This window comes from Catharus ustulatus (assembly GCF_009819885.2).
Source record: "Catharus ustulatus isolate bCatUst1 chromosome Z unlocalized genomic scaffold, bCatUst1.pri.v2 scaffold_29_arrow_ctg1, whole genome shotgun sequence".
Taxonomy (NCBI): domain Eukaryota; kingdom Metazoa; phylum Chordata; class Aves; order Passeriformes; family Turdidae; genus Catharus; species Catharus ustulatus.
Genome location: NW_024879446.1, coordinates 7024442 through 7037497, shown reverse-complemented (window position 1 = coordinate 7037497; position 13056 = coordinate 7024442). Strand labels below are relative to the sequence as shown.

Here is a 13056-nt window from a genome sequence, read left to right as displayed (position 1 = left end):
CTACAGTGGAGGAAATGTTTCCTTGAAACCCATGCAGGACCTCATGCCAGGGTAGGTAGATATTTTCAGGAGGAAATGGAGCCTGTGGGGAATCCACACTGAAGGAGTTTCTGATGTGCTGTGGCTTGTGGCTCGCTTGCTGGAGCGGACAAAAAAATGTGAGAAGGAGAGAATGAGAGAGAAGAAACATGGCTAGCTCTCGTGATCCAACTCTATTTTGATTGGCAACAGATTAATGTTCCTAAAGTCAGGTCTGTTTTTTCTGTGATAAAAATCATAAATGACTTCCCTGTTTTTATCTGCACCCATAATACTTTATATTTTTCCCCTTGTTCTGTTGATGAGGGAAAATGAGATATCACCTGTGTGGAGCCAAAGTCAACAATTGCAAGGCCTTCATTTTTTTAGTCAGATATTTTAAGGTTTTTTAAGCTTTTCTGGCAGGACAGAAAGGACTTTAACACTGGGAAAGTTTTACTCTTGTGGTGTTGAAGTAGTGAATGACCGCTATAAAGGGGTCCTTTCTTTTGTGTAGGTGAATTGGTTTTTGTGGAAAGTTTGTCAAATGTACAATTGTATTCTAACATAGGTTTGGAACTGATTAAAGTTTAGTTATTAAACTAGTGTAAACTAGGAATTGCTTGTCTGATGTCAATTCATGTTTGTTTCTTGTTTTCTTTCTTAAAGCAAACCAGAGCCTTACCAAAAAAAATTTCCTTGAATCTCATATTAGTAGACTCTCTTTTGAACTATATGGAGTCCCTAGGTTTCATAGGAACTTGTTACAGTAATTCTAGAGTTGCTTTATTTATCTGTAACCTTTTTATTTGCGTTGACAAATGAAATATGTCCTTCCTTGTACAATCAGTGTGCTGGGCAACAGGAAACGTACAAGAGGCTTTGTTTTAGCAATTGGCTATAATTATCAACATTTTTTGCTGATAGCTTCTTTCAGTTCCTTTTTGTGAGTTTGACGTTTGTCTCCCTCTCTCTTATGCTGTCATTCCTTCTTGCTCAGCTTATTTTCTTCATTTCCTGCATTCCCCTGTTTGTTGTACTGTCGTATTCTTATAATCCTCTTCATAACCTCCTGCCCAATGCTGTTGTAAGCTGCCATAATTTTTGTGACTTAAGGCTCTTAATCCTACTGTTTATCTAAACTATGTCAGTTTCCTCAGAACAGAGCCTGCCAAGAGCTCCTCTTCCTGGCAGCTGTGTCTTGGGTGTCCTAGTGCGATTTGAAACTTGCTCTCATTTGTCAGTTTTCTATTCATTTGGCATCATCTCTCCCTCTGTAATGAACAAACCGATTCATTTTAGGTGGAAACAGCTTTGTTTTTTAATAGCAGAACTGTTTCTGTAAATTCATGTTTTATATTCCTTTAATTTTTGTTTTTTTAGATGCTGGATGTCTATGACATTCTTCCTTTTGATAATCCAGATGGTGGTGTTTGGAAACAAGGATTTGATATCACATACAATGAAAATGAATGGGACAGTGAACCACTTCAAGTTTTTGTTGTGCCTCACTCACATAATGATCCAGGTAATACAATAACTGTAATGATTTGAGGATCTAGAGCCTTTTGGATTAGAAAATGCATTGCTATATGTGTTAAGAATTGGGTTTTTTGAAGCATACCAGTTAATATGTTGGATTTAAGTCTAGCAAGGCAGTTAAACAGATGTATGATTCAAGTGTTATTGAGTTCCAATGACAACTGTTATGATACAAGTTGTATATCTACTGAATTTATTAACTGGAACAAAACGTCAGTGTTGAACTTGAAAAGTGACATCAATTTCTGATAACCCATTCAATTTTTACATTGTTACATTGAATACCATCGATTCCTATTTTGATTTTTTGGATTGTCATAGATACTTAACCCTTAGCCTGTGGTAAAGAAATGTGCTTTTAGAAGATGTAATAATGGCAAATCTGAAGTTTTTGACACTTTCTTCACTTTTTTGTTCAAACCCCAACCTATAGTGGGGTAATGAAAAGTCTGTATTTAACCAGAAATTTAGGTATGCTTACATAATTTCATTTCCACCTAAGTGGGTTAACAGTGCAATAAACAAGATGGAGAAATGTTTGTTTATTTTGGAATGATTTCTAGGTAAAAGTTACCAAAAATTATTTATATTGCTACACTGTGTTCCTGGTACATGTACGCTGATCATGAGTGGCTGGTAGCACTGGTTGTTGTCACAGAAAACCACAATTTAAATGAAATTAAGTTTTACCACTGTATATCTCTCTAAAATTTAATTTTTTGTGTGAAGTAGTATAGATCTGAGTGAAGGTGTGGTGGTTTGAACATAAATTGGTTTTATTTGCGTGTATATAGCATTTCAAAGAAAATGAATGCTGGTATGTGGAACTACTATTTTGTCCAGTTATGAGAGGTGTTAATGCAGTATGGATATGATAAAAATATTCAGAACAAATAATCACAGTATAAACCTACATCTGCCTATCTGAACTGTCTTTGAACCTGTGTCCATTTATTTCCTCTTTGGTTGTAGTTCTTTTAAAAACTTCACTAGAAAGAAGCAACTCTCCTTTTCATTATGGGCACATGGTGAATCAAAGCAATCCTAAAGCAATATACAGAACTCCTCATTCTCTTGGGACTACTAGAACGAGGTGTGGAGTTCACCTGTCTTCGTTTTTCTGCTGAGATTGTATCCTAACTGGTACAGGATTGCTGGCAGTCCACTAGAGGCCAGTTGCCTGTTGTCTCATCTACTCCCCTGGAATGTCTTCACCTCAATTGAGCAAACACCCTGTGCACAGTGTAGGCTGAGGTAGCTCCTCAATATCATGAGGCTTAGAAGCTGCAGGGGAATGTCCTGAGGTAAGTTGTGAAGAGATTTGCAGATAACTTCACCAGTCATTGAAGTCATGAGGTTCAGTAGGGGTTCACAGTTCTGGCACTAATTTATTTATTTATTTTAAAAAATAATTTCTACTGGTACTTTTGCTACCAGTTCTAGTAATTTAATTTTTGTTTTATTTTATTTATGCACCTTCTGTGTCTCCCAGTTTTTTTTGTCTCTTTCTCACCAGAGCAAGTCAGGGAAGGGGAGTGGCTGCAAGGCCTTTATTTCCAACTAGACTTGAACCACAACATCTGGCAACACCTTTTATGCATGACAAGCTTTGGCATTGGGTGCCTTAATAGAATTTGGTTCATCCTGTAGCACCAGTTCTGAGCCTTCATTCTGAAGAATCTGGGAAATATAGGTTCTTTGAGTTTACTGAACCACTTCTCACATCAAGATTATTGCTCTGTAAGGGAATCCAGACAGTTTGGGTAGGGATCAATGTCAGGTGTACGAGGCTCAACAAGGTGAAATGTTGGGTCCTTCTCTTGGGTCACAGCAGCCCATACAGTGTTACAGGCTGGGGACAGAGTGGCTGGAGTGCTACCCAGTGGAAAACCTCACAGTGCTGGTCAGCTGCAGCTGAACACAAGACAGCTGTGCCCAGGTAGCCAAGAAGGCCAAGGGCATGCTGGCCTGTGTCAGCAATAGTGGGGCAGCAGGAGCAGGGCAGTGACCTGTACTGGGCACTGCTGCAGCTGCAGCTTGAATGCTGTGTCCAGTTCAGGAAGGACACTGAGGAGCTAGAGCGTGTCCAGAGAAGGGAATGGAGTTGGGGCAGGGTCTGGAGCACAAGTCTGTTGAGGAATCTGAGTGCATTTAGCATGGAGAAAAAGAGACTCAAGAGGGACCTTATCACTACCACTACCTGAGAGGTGGTCATAGCTGGGTGTGAATTGGGCTCTTCTCCCATGTGATGTGTTTCAGTACTAGAGAAGACTGCCTCAAGTTGTGCCCAGGGCAGATTAGACGGGATATTAGGAAAAACTTCTGTGAAAGGGTGCTTGAACATTGCAGTCGCCTACCCAGAGAAGAGCCATTCCTGCAACTGTTCATAAAAGCAGGTGGATATGGGCACCTAGCAACCTGGTTTAGTGGTGAACTTTGTGCTACTAGATTAATGATTGGACTTGATTTTCTTAGAAGCCTTCTCTGTTCCAAATTATTCTGTGACTATTTTGGTAGTGACTTACACATGTTCCTAAAAGTTATATTCCTCCTCACAGTATGCCAAGCAGGCCATACAGTCTGGAGCCTGTTGTTGGCTTGACTGGACAACAGCAAAGGCCATTAATACCAGACTATGCAGAACTTCATCATAGACCCCAGGTTTTTAGATATATGTCTTTTGGGACTAGAGACTGAATAGCTCTGTGTTGCTTCTATAAAAGGGTCCCCAAAATAATGGAATTGTTGGGATGATGGCCACATCTCCAAATTTGGATGAAAATTACTAAACTCATTCACTGAAAAATACCTTGAACTTTACTATATATTTGCCATGAAGCTTGAAATACGATACCCACCTTTTGGAGAGTCAGAGAATAACAAGCTTTTTCTCTAGATCCAGAGACTCTTTCCATGGCATTCTTCTTGGTTCTTGGCCTATGTTTAAAAAGCAGAACCAAGCAACAAAAAAACCCCAACAAAATCCTCACAAGTACACAAGTAAAAAACTCCAAACAGCCACCCCCCAGCAATAATAAACTAAACAAATGACTATATCCCAGATAAAAAACCACCTACACCACCAAATCACCAACCAAAAAGTCCCGCTAAAAAAATGCATCCAAAACTAACCATCTTCCCAAACCCTCCAAAGGACTCTGTGAGTAACTAAAGTTAGTAAACCTGTAAGACAGATAAAGTGTAAATTTTACTCCATAACCAGAAGTGCCTTCACCAATGTCTTCCTGTTTAACTTCTTGTGTTGTCATGGAATTTCCTTTTTCCAGCAGAAATTTCTGCGTTACTCCTCTTGGTATACCTGACAGCTCCATTTCAGAAAGTTTAATCTGATTCTATTTTGCCCTTTCAAGCACTGCTCTGGCCCTCCACCAAAGGGGATGTAGGCCATAATGAGTGCAGCTTCAGTGGTTGATTTTTACAAGAACTTACTAGATTTTTCTTGGAGGGAGTCATAGATTAGATCTACAGTAAGATACTTATTCTTTGATCTGTGAGAGAAGTCCTCCCTGTAACTGTCCCTTCAGTGACAGAGTTTGAAAAATTCTGTGAAGTTATGAAAGCTGTCTCCCATCATTTTGTTGTTATTTTTCCTGAATATGTTGTTCACAAGGATTTGCCTGAAGTCTTAATGCTACTGTCATTCACCATTGAGAGCTGATTTTCTTACTGGTGTCTGGCTTTTGTTCCTAAGTCTTTGTTCTTAGTATGTAAGTTCTTCATGCTTTATGAATTATGTCTGTCTTTCACTGGCAGCAACTAAAATGAAGAAGTTTGTATCTCCTCTTGCATACAATCTAGATAACTCTTGGCTTGTTCAATCATCTCAGTTGATATTCAGTAGATGTAAACTGAGATAGAACCCTGGTAAAAGTAAACTCTTCCTTCACCTAAAGTGATTGTGTGAGACTGGTTATTGTCAGCTTTTGTAAAGGGTTTTATAGAAATCTCATTACTTGATACTGCTTTTCGAGGACATTCCTGTGGGATTTTTTTGCAGTATGAAATTGCATATTAACAAGCACTTAAAAGACGGAAAATATATTTGTAACATCTGGAATCTCCTGTACAGCTAATGGTAACCTTATTTCTTTCCCGCAGAGAGTTAAAAGCATTGTGCAAAGGAAATGCCTTCTGGGAAGAAAAAAAAAAACTTAAGTCATCATGAATGTACAGTGTAACAATTTATGTGAAATATATTTACCAAGAAATGAGTTCAGTAAAGGTATACCTATATTAGCTGCAGAAGCTTTAAATTCTCATTAGATTCTATGTTTTCTCATCTGAGGCTACTTTCTCTTTAACTTTTCATATAATCAGTTAAGCTAGCGAGAATGAGTAGCTCAAAGGCAAAGAAAAGGCCATGAAACAACCTTGTCTAGGGGGTGGCATCCCTGCTCATGGTGTGGGGCTAGAAATTGCATGACCTTTTCCCATGCAAGTCGCTGTGAATCTGTGAAACGCAATCCATAGGAAAGGTGGTGGGTTTAGGTTCCACCTTCTTTTTTGGAGGGATGTTGCCAGTGTGCTGAAACACTTTGTGAAACTAAATCTGGGTTAACTGCTTCTGTGTGAATTTAACCATGACCTGCAAACTTGGGGTCTTTGTGCTTCTCTCTGCAGTAGCTGATAACTTTAGCCATTTTGGGAAATAACTGTTGAGAATGGGTCCCCTTCAAACTTTCTTTTTGTAGTGGCACAATGGTCTTTATTTGCTGGCAGCTGATAAAGATTTGAGTACCTTCCTAGCATGTCTGATTTTTGGAGGACTCACCTAGTGCAGATTACAGTAATTTCACGATTATAAGCTGCACCTGATTATAAGCCGCACTTCCGGGTGTTGGCAACTTTTCGTTCTTTGTCCATATATAAGCCATACCTGATTATAAGCTGCATGTTACAATACAGAGTGTGATAAAAGGTATCTATCTATTCTATCACCATCTGTTGAGGGTGGGTGCAGTGATCCTTATCTCCACGGGATATATTCTGCTAATGGGCCATCCATTGAAATCAGGCAGGGCATTCTTCTTTATCTTTTCACAACCCATCCTTCCTCCAGTGAGTCATTTTCTGATAATGGCCCATTGAGTCCCACTGTGGGACTGATAAAATTACTTCATCCTGTTGGAAGTTGCTCCAGCCAGAGGGAAGAGCCCAACATTTCTTACTAAGATAAAAACAGAGGTTTTGGGACACTAAGGGAGTCTCTTTCTCCACTGAACTCCAGAGGAAAACCAGATTTCTCCACATCACCACTGGACCTCCGGAGGGATACTGCACCTTCTGCAGGAGCACTGCTTCAACTGAATCACATCTGTCACTGCAAGATGACTGCAACCACCATTTAATGGGACTACTACCAACACCCTGCCTGATGGGGTGTCAGGTTGTACTTTGACTTTGTCAGGGTTTGAAGTTTGTTTCTTTGTAGTACTGTATTTCTATTTTAATTTCCCTAGAAAAGATCCGTTATTCCTAATTCCCATATTTTTGCCTGAAAACCCCTTGATTTCAAAATTCTAATAATTTGGAGGGAGGGGGTTTACATTCTCCATTCCAAAGAGAAACTCCTACCTTTCTTAGCAGACACCTGTCCTCCAAACTAAAACAGCAGCTTTTCATTCTATATATAAGCCACACCTGATTATAAGCCGCACTTCCACGTTTGGACCAAAATTTTAGTCAAAATGTTGTGGCTTATAATCATGAAATTACTGTAATCTTAAACCATGGAGAGAAGTTTGGTTGTTGTGTGAGGTTATAGTTATCGCAGGTAGATGGCAATTCTGTCAGGAGCAGATTAAGGAGCGAGCATTAACCTGCTGGGCTGGCAGAGCCCTTGTGTTGGCTGTCAGCTGCTTCAGGTCTGGTTTTTTGTGGCTGCCTGAGGTGGAGGAGACAGCTGAAATGCAGAGGGGAGAGCTATATGCATATATATATAGCTATATTTAGCTATATATGATATATGCATATATAACTATATGCTATATGCATGTATCATATGTATATGATACATGACATATGTGTGTCCTTGCTGAATGTGGTGCTTGCAGATCTAGTATAAGCAGCACTTAAGTGAAATTGAAAGTGACTGAAGTAGATTTTTCTCTTGCTTCTCCACCCACATGCAAGTGTATGGGCACATAGGTCAGATCTAAACAATGCTTTTTAACACTTCATGAGTTATGTAAAATATTGGTAACTTTACCTTACTACTACTCACATAAATCACCTTTTATTATTTAAGACAGTCTCCATTTCTCAGGAGGAAATCTGTATAGACCTAAGTCAGTTAAGATATAAGAAAACTTGATCATAAAATTTGATGCTCTTAATACACCATGGAGTTTCACATATATTTTCTATTCACTGGGTCTGGATGTGTTTTTCTGTTGACTTCTTAGTTTTCCTGACATGTTTGGAACAGAGAATGCTTAACTGTTGTTTGACCCTCCAAAATACAAGATATGGGCATCTCACAAGTTTTTCTTGATATGCTAAATGAGGGAAATTAGAATTTTATTCCTGGCTAATTTCTCAATATTTCTGTGTTTGCAGAAGAGATGCAGATCCTTTGAAAATTGACAGGACTCTTACAGAAAGGACACTTTTGACTGCTCATCAGTAGAAATTTCCTTTGCTTCTTGGCTCTGATGGCAGCAGATTTGATATGCACAAAAGCAAAAGTAGATATTGCATAGGATCAAATTATTCTTGTTTTACCTTGAGCAGAGATCTTTTACAAGAAAAGTTGGAAAAGTAAATACATTGTCATACTTTTCTAATTTCAGGGTATCTTCCTTTACCTAAATTATTTTTTTTTGGTACATACTTTGCAGGAACAAGCTCATCTGTCTAATTTCTTTTGAATCAGAATGAATGCTTTAACACAGGAAAGTTTCAGGGAACTTTCTCTTTCTCTCTGATTTGACTATGTAAAACAGAAAAAATGAGCAACAATCTTATACAGCTTTTAGTTTTAATTTGAGATTGCCTTACCATCAGGTTTTTCAAGTTTTATTTGACAGGCTTGCCTGTGAGTCATTCATCTATGTTGAAAAGATACTTCTTGGTGAAATTCGCACTGAAGTGTTATGTCAGAAACATCCAAAAATTAAAAAAAAAAAGTGTTTACTTTAAAATAAGAGACTTTTAAAAATACTGAATCTACAAAGGAGCTAATGCCAAATTATTTTCATGTGTAATCACACTTACTAAAATATAAGTTGAAACTTAGCTTTTGGATTTATTTCTAGTATTTGCCTCTGTCATTGCCTGTGCATGATCAATTAAACACATATGCACACAATGCTTAAGTTCTTGAGAGCTCTTCTTTTAGAGGTAAAAGTCGTGGCTACATGTCCTTTTTTTATTTGTTTGTTTGGGATTTTTGTTGCTGATGGGGTTTTTTCTGCTTTTGTTTTATGAAAAGCTTTTACTGTTGCATTTTGTGGAGCTTGGATCTAATTAAGAACCAGGACATCCTCCCAGTTTATGATACTTTTTTTACTTCCTCAGCTGTCAAAACAGTCACTTAACTGTGTCTTCTCACAGGGGCTAGTTAGGTGAGAATCAAGCATTAATGTAAAAAAAAAAATTAAAAATTACTAATATTTGTGGTTTTCTTTTTTGGTCCTTGGTGGATTTACCAGGACCAGAGAGTGCTAACATGTAGCTATCTCTCAGAAAACTCGCATTTAGCCAACGGAGAAAGATCGGAGGCCCACTTGACAGTTTCCACAAGAGTCTTTATTTCATGCGAAGGGTAGTCAAGCAAGGATTCTCTCAGAACAAAGTGCAGACAGCTATATTTATAGGTTCAGGGAGGATTCAAACTACAACCGATAAAAGTTTACACAAAGAACAGCATCCAATCTAAGTGAGAAGTTCTAAAGGTAAACTGACCAATTACACAGACTAATTTCTAACCAATTATCTTCTAAAGTGTTAGGAGAGTGACCATATTCTTAAAGAATTTGGCTCAACCTTGGTATCTAGGATACCTTATCTATTATAGCAAGTTCCAGGGGCCAGGGGAAGATGGCTTTGGAGGAATTGTATCATCCACAAATATTTTTTGCTAACTTGAGTGTACATTTTAAAGATCAAGAACTGAAGTTCCACTAATGTATTTGTAAAGAGGATGTTTTTATTTTCTGGAAAGTTGTATAGTGCTTGCTGAAAGTTAATGGTTTTATTTAATACTGGCATAAAATTAATGGATTACTCAAGTTTCTTGTGTTGCAAGAAGAGTCACCGATGTGTGAATTTTAGACTCAGTGGAATTAATTATGATCTCCTGAAAAGTAAATCATAGATGCAAACTTCTATCAGAAATGCATTAATCTAGTATATACAGGCATAATATTTCAGAGATTCATGAGATCTACCTCTTCATCAAAACAGACTTCAGCAGAAACAAGAAATTTTTTTAGAGGCACAATTTCCTTTTAAACCTTGGAGGGTGACTTGTGGAAGTAAGCAATTGAAAAGCCAGTATTGTTTTATTTCAACGGTTAATTTTACCCTCCCTGCCCCCCCCCCCAAAAAAAAACAAGTGTGAAAAAACGCCCCAGGAGTTTTGCAAGTGTATGCAAAAAGTACCTACTTTTGCTATAAATGGATTTGTGATTCTTGTCATGATCAAATTGTGAAGTGCTTTTGCTTAATAAAGTAATTTTTGAATAATGCTGACTTGTCAGCTTCTGTTCTGATTTTGTCCTGAAAGTTTCCCTTTATCTCTACATCTGTGTCAACCATGCTAAGATACAAGACTGCCTTTCTCTAGTGCAAGGTGCTGATAGAGCTTCAAGAAAAAATTCGAAACTTTGAAGTGTAGACAGGAATAGTGGCAAATCAGTTGCAGTAATTTCACGATTACAAACCGCACCATTTTGACCAAAATTTAGCTCACAACCCGGAAGTGTGGCGTACACTCCGGAGCGGCTAATATATTAACAAATTTAGGAAATTTCCAAACCCAGAAGTGAGAACCTGCAAGCGTGCGGCACTGCCTGCCCCTGACAAGTGCAGCGGCGCTGCCCAGCCCCGATAAGCGCAGCAGCACCACTCGCCCTCCACAAGCACGCCAGCGCTGCTCGCCCCCAACCAGCGCAGCGGTGCTGCCCAACCCCAACAAGTGTGGCAGCAGTGGCGACCGGGCATGCCGCTCTCCTGCTTCCTGGTAGCTGCGGTGAGCGGGGCCGGGACCGCTCACTGGCGACCGCCCCGAGCAGGGCCAAGCCAGTAAACCCCACCATCCCGTGATTCTGTTACTATTTGGCAACTTTGTTGCACGTGGGTCCTTGCTGCGAACGACAGAGCGGCTTATAATTGGGTACGGCTTGTGTGTGGACAAAGAATGAAATGTTTACCAACACCCGGAGATGTGGCTTATAGTCAGTGCGGCTTATAATCGTGAGATTACTGTAATTAAATATTTCAGGATTTTTTGCAGAGCGATGAGTTGTGTTGATATGCAGACATAATTCTTGGAGTTTGCTGTCAAGTAAATTTGCACTACAGTGAGGAAAAAAAACTCGAGCCAATAAACAGCTGCATAATGATGATAAGTCTCATGGAGGTGGGGGGAGATAGCAAGTTTCCACACTTTTGAGGAAAAGCATGAGAGAGAGAATCAAAGGGCAAGGAGCTCAGCAGTGTGTACCCTCTGTTGTTATCACATAAGCTGGTAGAAAATGAAAGTGTCTGGCAAAGTCCTCAATATGTATTAAGTCAAGCCTAGCATAATAATATGAAAGACAGTACCATTTTTTCTCTTGTTTACAGCATTGTTAAACATTGGAATGGTGGAGTCAGCATCCCTGGAGGTGTTGAATTAAAAACTGCTCATGACTCTCATTGTCATCATATGGTTTGAAAGGTGGTCGTTAGTCAGAGGTTGAACTTGATAATTTCAGAGGTTTATTACAACCTTTGTGATTCTGTGATCCTGTGATTTTTATGCTGACCGAGAACTTTATGTATGTTTAAACCACAAATTGTTATTTTGCTGTTAATAGCATATTTAGTCTTGGTAATTGCAGCTTTAAACTATTGCAATTTGTCTATGTGTAAACTGTCTTTGTATTGAAAGTTTCCTGTTCAACTTTTCTTTCAACCTGGGAACAAATTCTTAGTGTGAAGATAAGCGCAAGAATGAGCTTGAGTTGTAAATTCTTATGTTGTATTAGGGACTGAGGTGTTAAATAATAATCTAGCTAACAGCTGGACATTGATTTATCCATTACTTTGTTTAGCTTTTGATTTTTTTTATTTAATTTTTTTTCTTTTAAATTTTTAGGTTTTTTTGTATGTCTCCATGCAAAATTGAAGAGACTCTATAAATCATTGGGTTTAGAGCATCGCTCTTTAGGGAGGATGTGAAGGCACTGGGATGCGCCCAGAGAACAGTGGAGTTGATGCAAGGGCTGTCCAGTGAGGGGCAGCTGGTAGTCTAGGTTTGTCCAGTTGGGAGGAAAGGAGGCTGAGGGTGACCTCACTGCTCTCTCTGCAGCTTCCTGGGGAGGTTGTTTCACATGCCATTGGATAATGCCTTAATAAAACTTTTTCTGGTCAATCCAGAAGTGGGCAGGCAGTGGGACTAGGTGATCATTATAGGCCCTTTTCAATGCAGAATATTCTTTTCATCAATTCATAAATAAATAGATGTATGGTAATTGTATTTCAGAGGACTTTCTGTTGGCTTTCAGCTTAATCTATGAATACCTGCAAAAATTTCCTAGGACACTGGAGTGTATTCAGTTCAGTGCGTTAATCATGTTGCAATCTTCCTTAGCTTAATAAAATGAATATGTCAAAGCAAACAATCTTTCATTTATAACACCGTTCTTCCTACGTGGTACTGTATTCTTTTGTCAGCTACTTGGACATTTAACTTGATGTTTTAGTTAGGCTGTTGTACTAAATTTTTTGAGAATGTTTCAGAAGACTACTTTAGTGTAAATTTGCTTTTATTGCTGCAATATGAAAATATTTTTAAATAGTTTATTATGATGATCTATTTCTGTACAGGAATATCGTAGGATGGTTTTTAATTTATCCTTCTTTAGTGCTAGGATGATACTGTCTCTTGCAGAAGAAATTTCTGATATGAAGCTATAAACTGATAGTCTAATACGTGTGGATATTTTTAATGTAATTATCAGTAAAATATTCCCTTGGTTTGTTAAAAAGTAAATGAGAATTGAGAAAGAATAATTTGCTATGTGATCTTAATTCTTTGAGTGGAAGCATCTATGAAAAAAATCAACCCAGACTGAAATGGGAAGAGGTCAGAAAGAAATTTGATTACAGATTCAGATTATTCATCACACTTTTTTTCAGTCTTTAAACTATTACATAGAAGTAATTTACTGTCAACTGTTTTTTGTATGAAGCTATTTCCATTCCTCTAAAGAAAACATGATTTAATTTTACACTTTAGGCCTTCATATTAACTACCTTGAGAAAATG

General features: G+C 38.4%; 1 protein-coding gene across 2 annotated transcripts in view; it reads left to right on the top strand.

Annotated features, from left to right (window-relative positions):
- The window catches only part of MAN2A1 (mannosidase alpha class 2A member 1), a 125044-nt gene that overhangs the window by 24708 nt on the left and 87280 nt on the right, over nt 1-13056 (top strand). For both annotated transcript variants that reach the window (XM_033086584.2, XM_033086583.2), the window contains exon 3: nt 1402-1546. In XM_033086584.2, coding sequence (XP_032942475.1) covers nt 1402-1546 — 145 coding nt within the window. The remainder of the gene's footprint in view (nt 1-1401; nt 1547-13056) is intronic.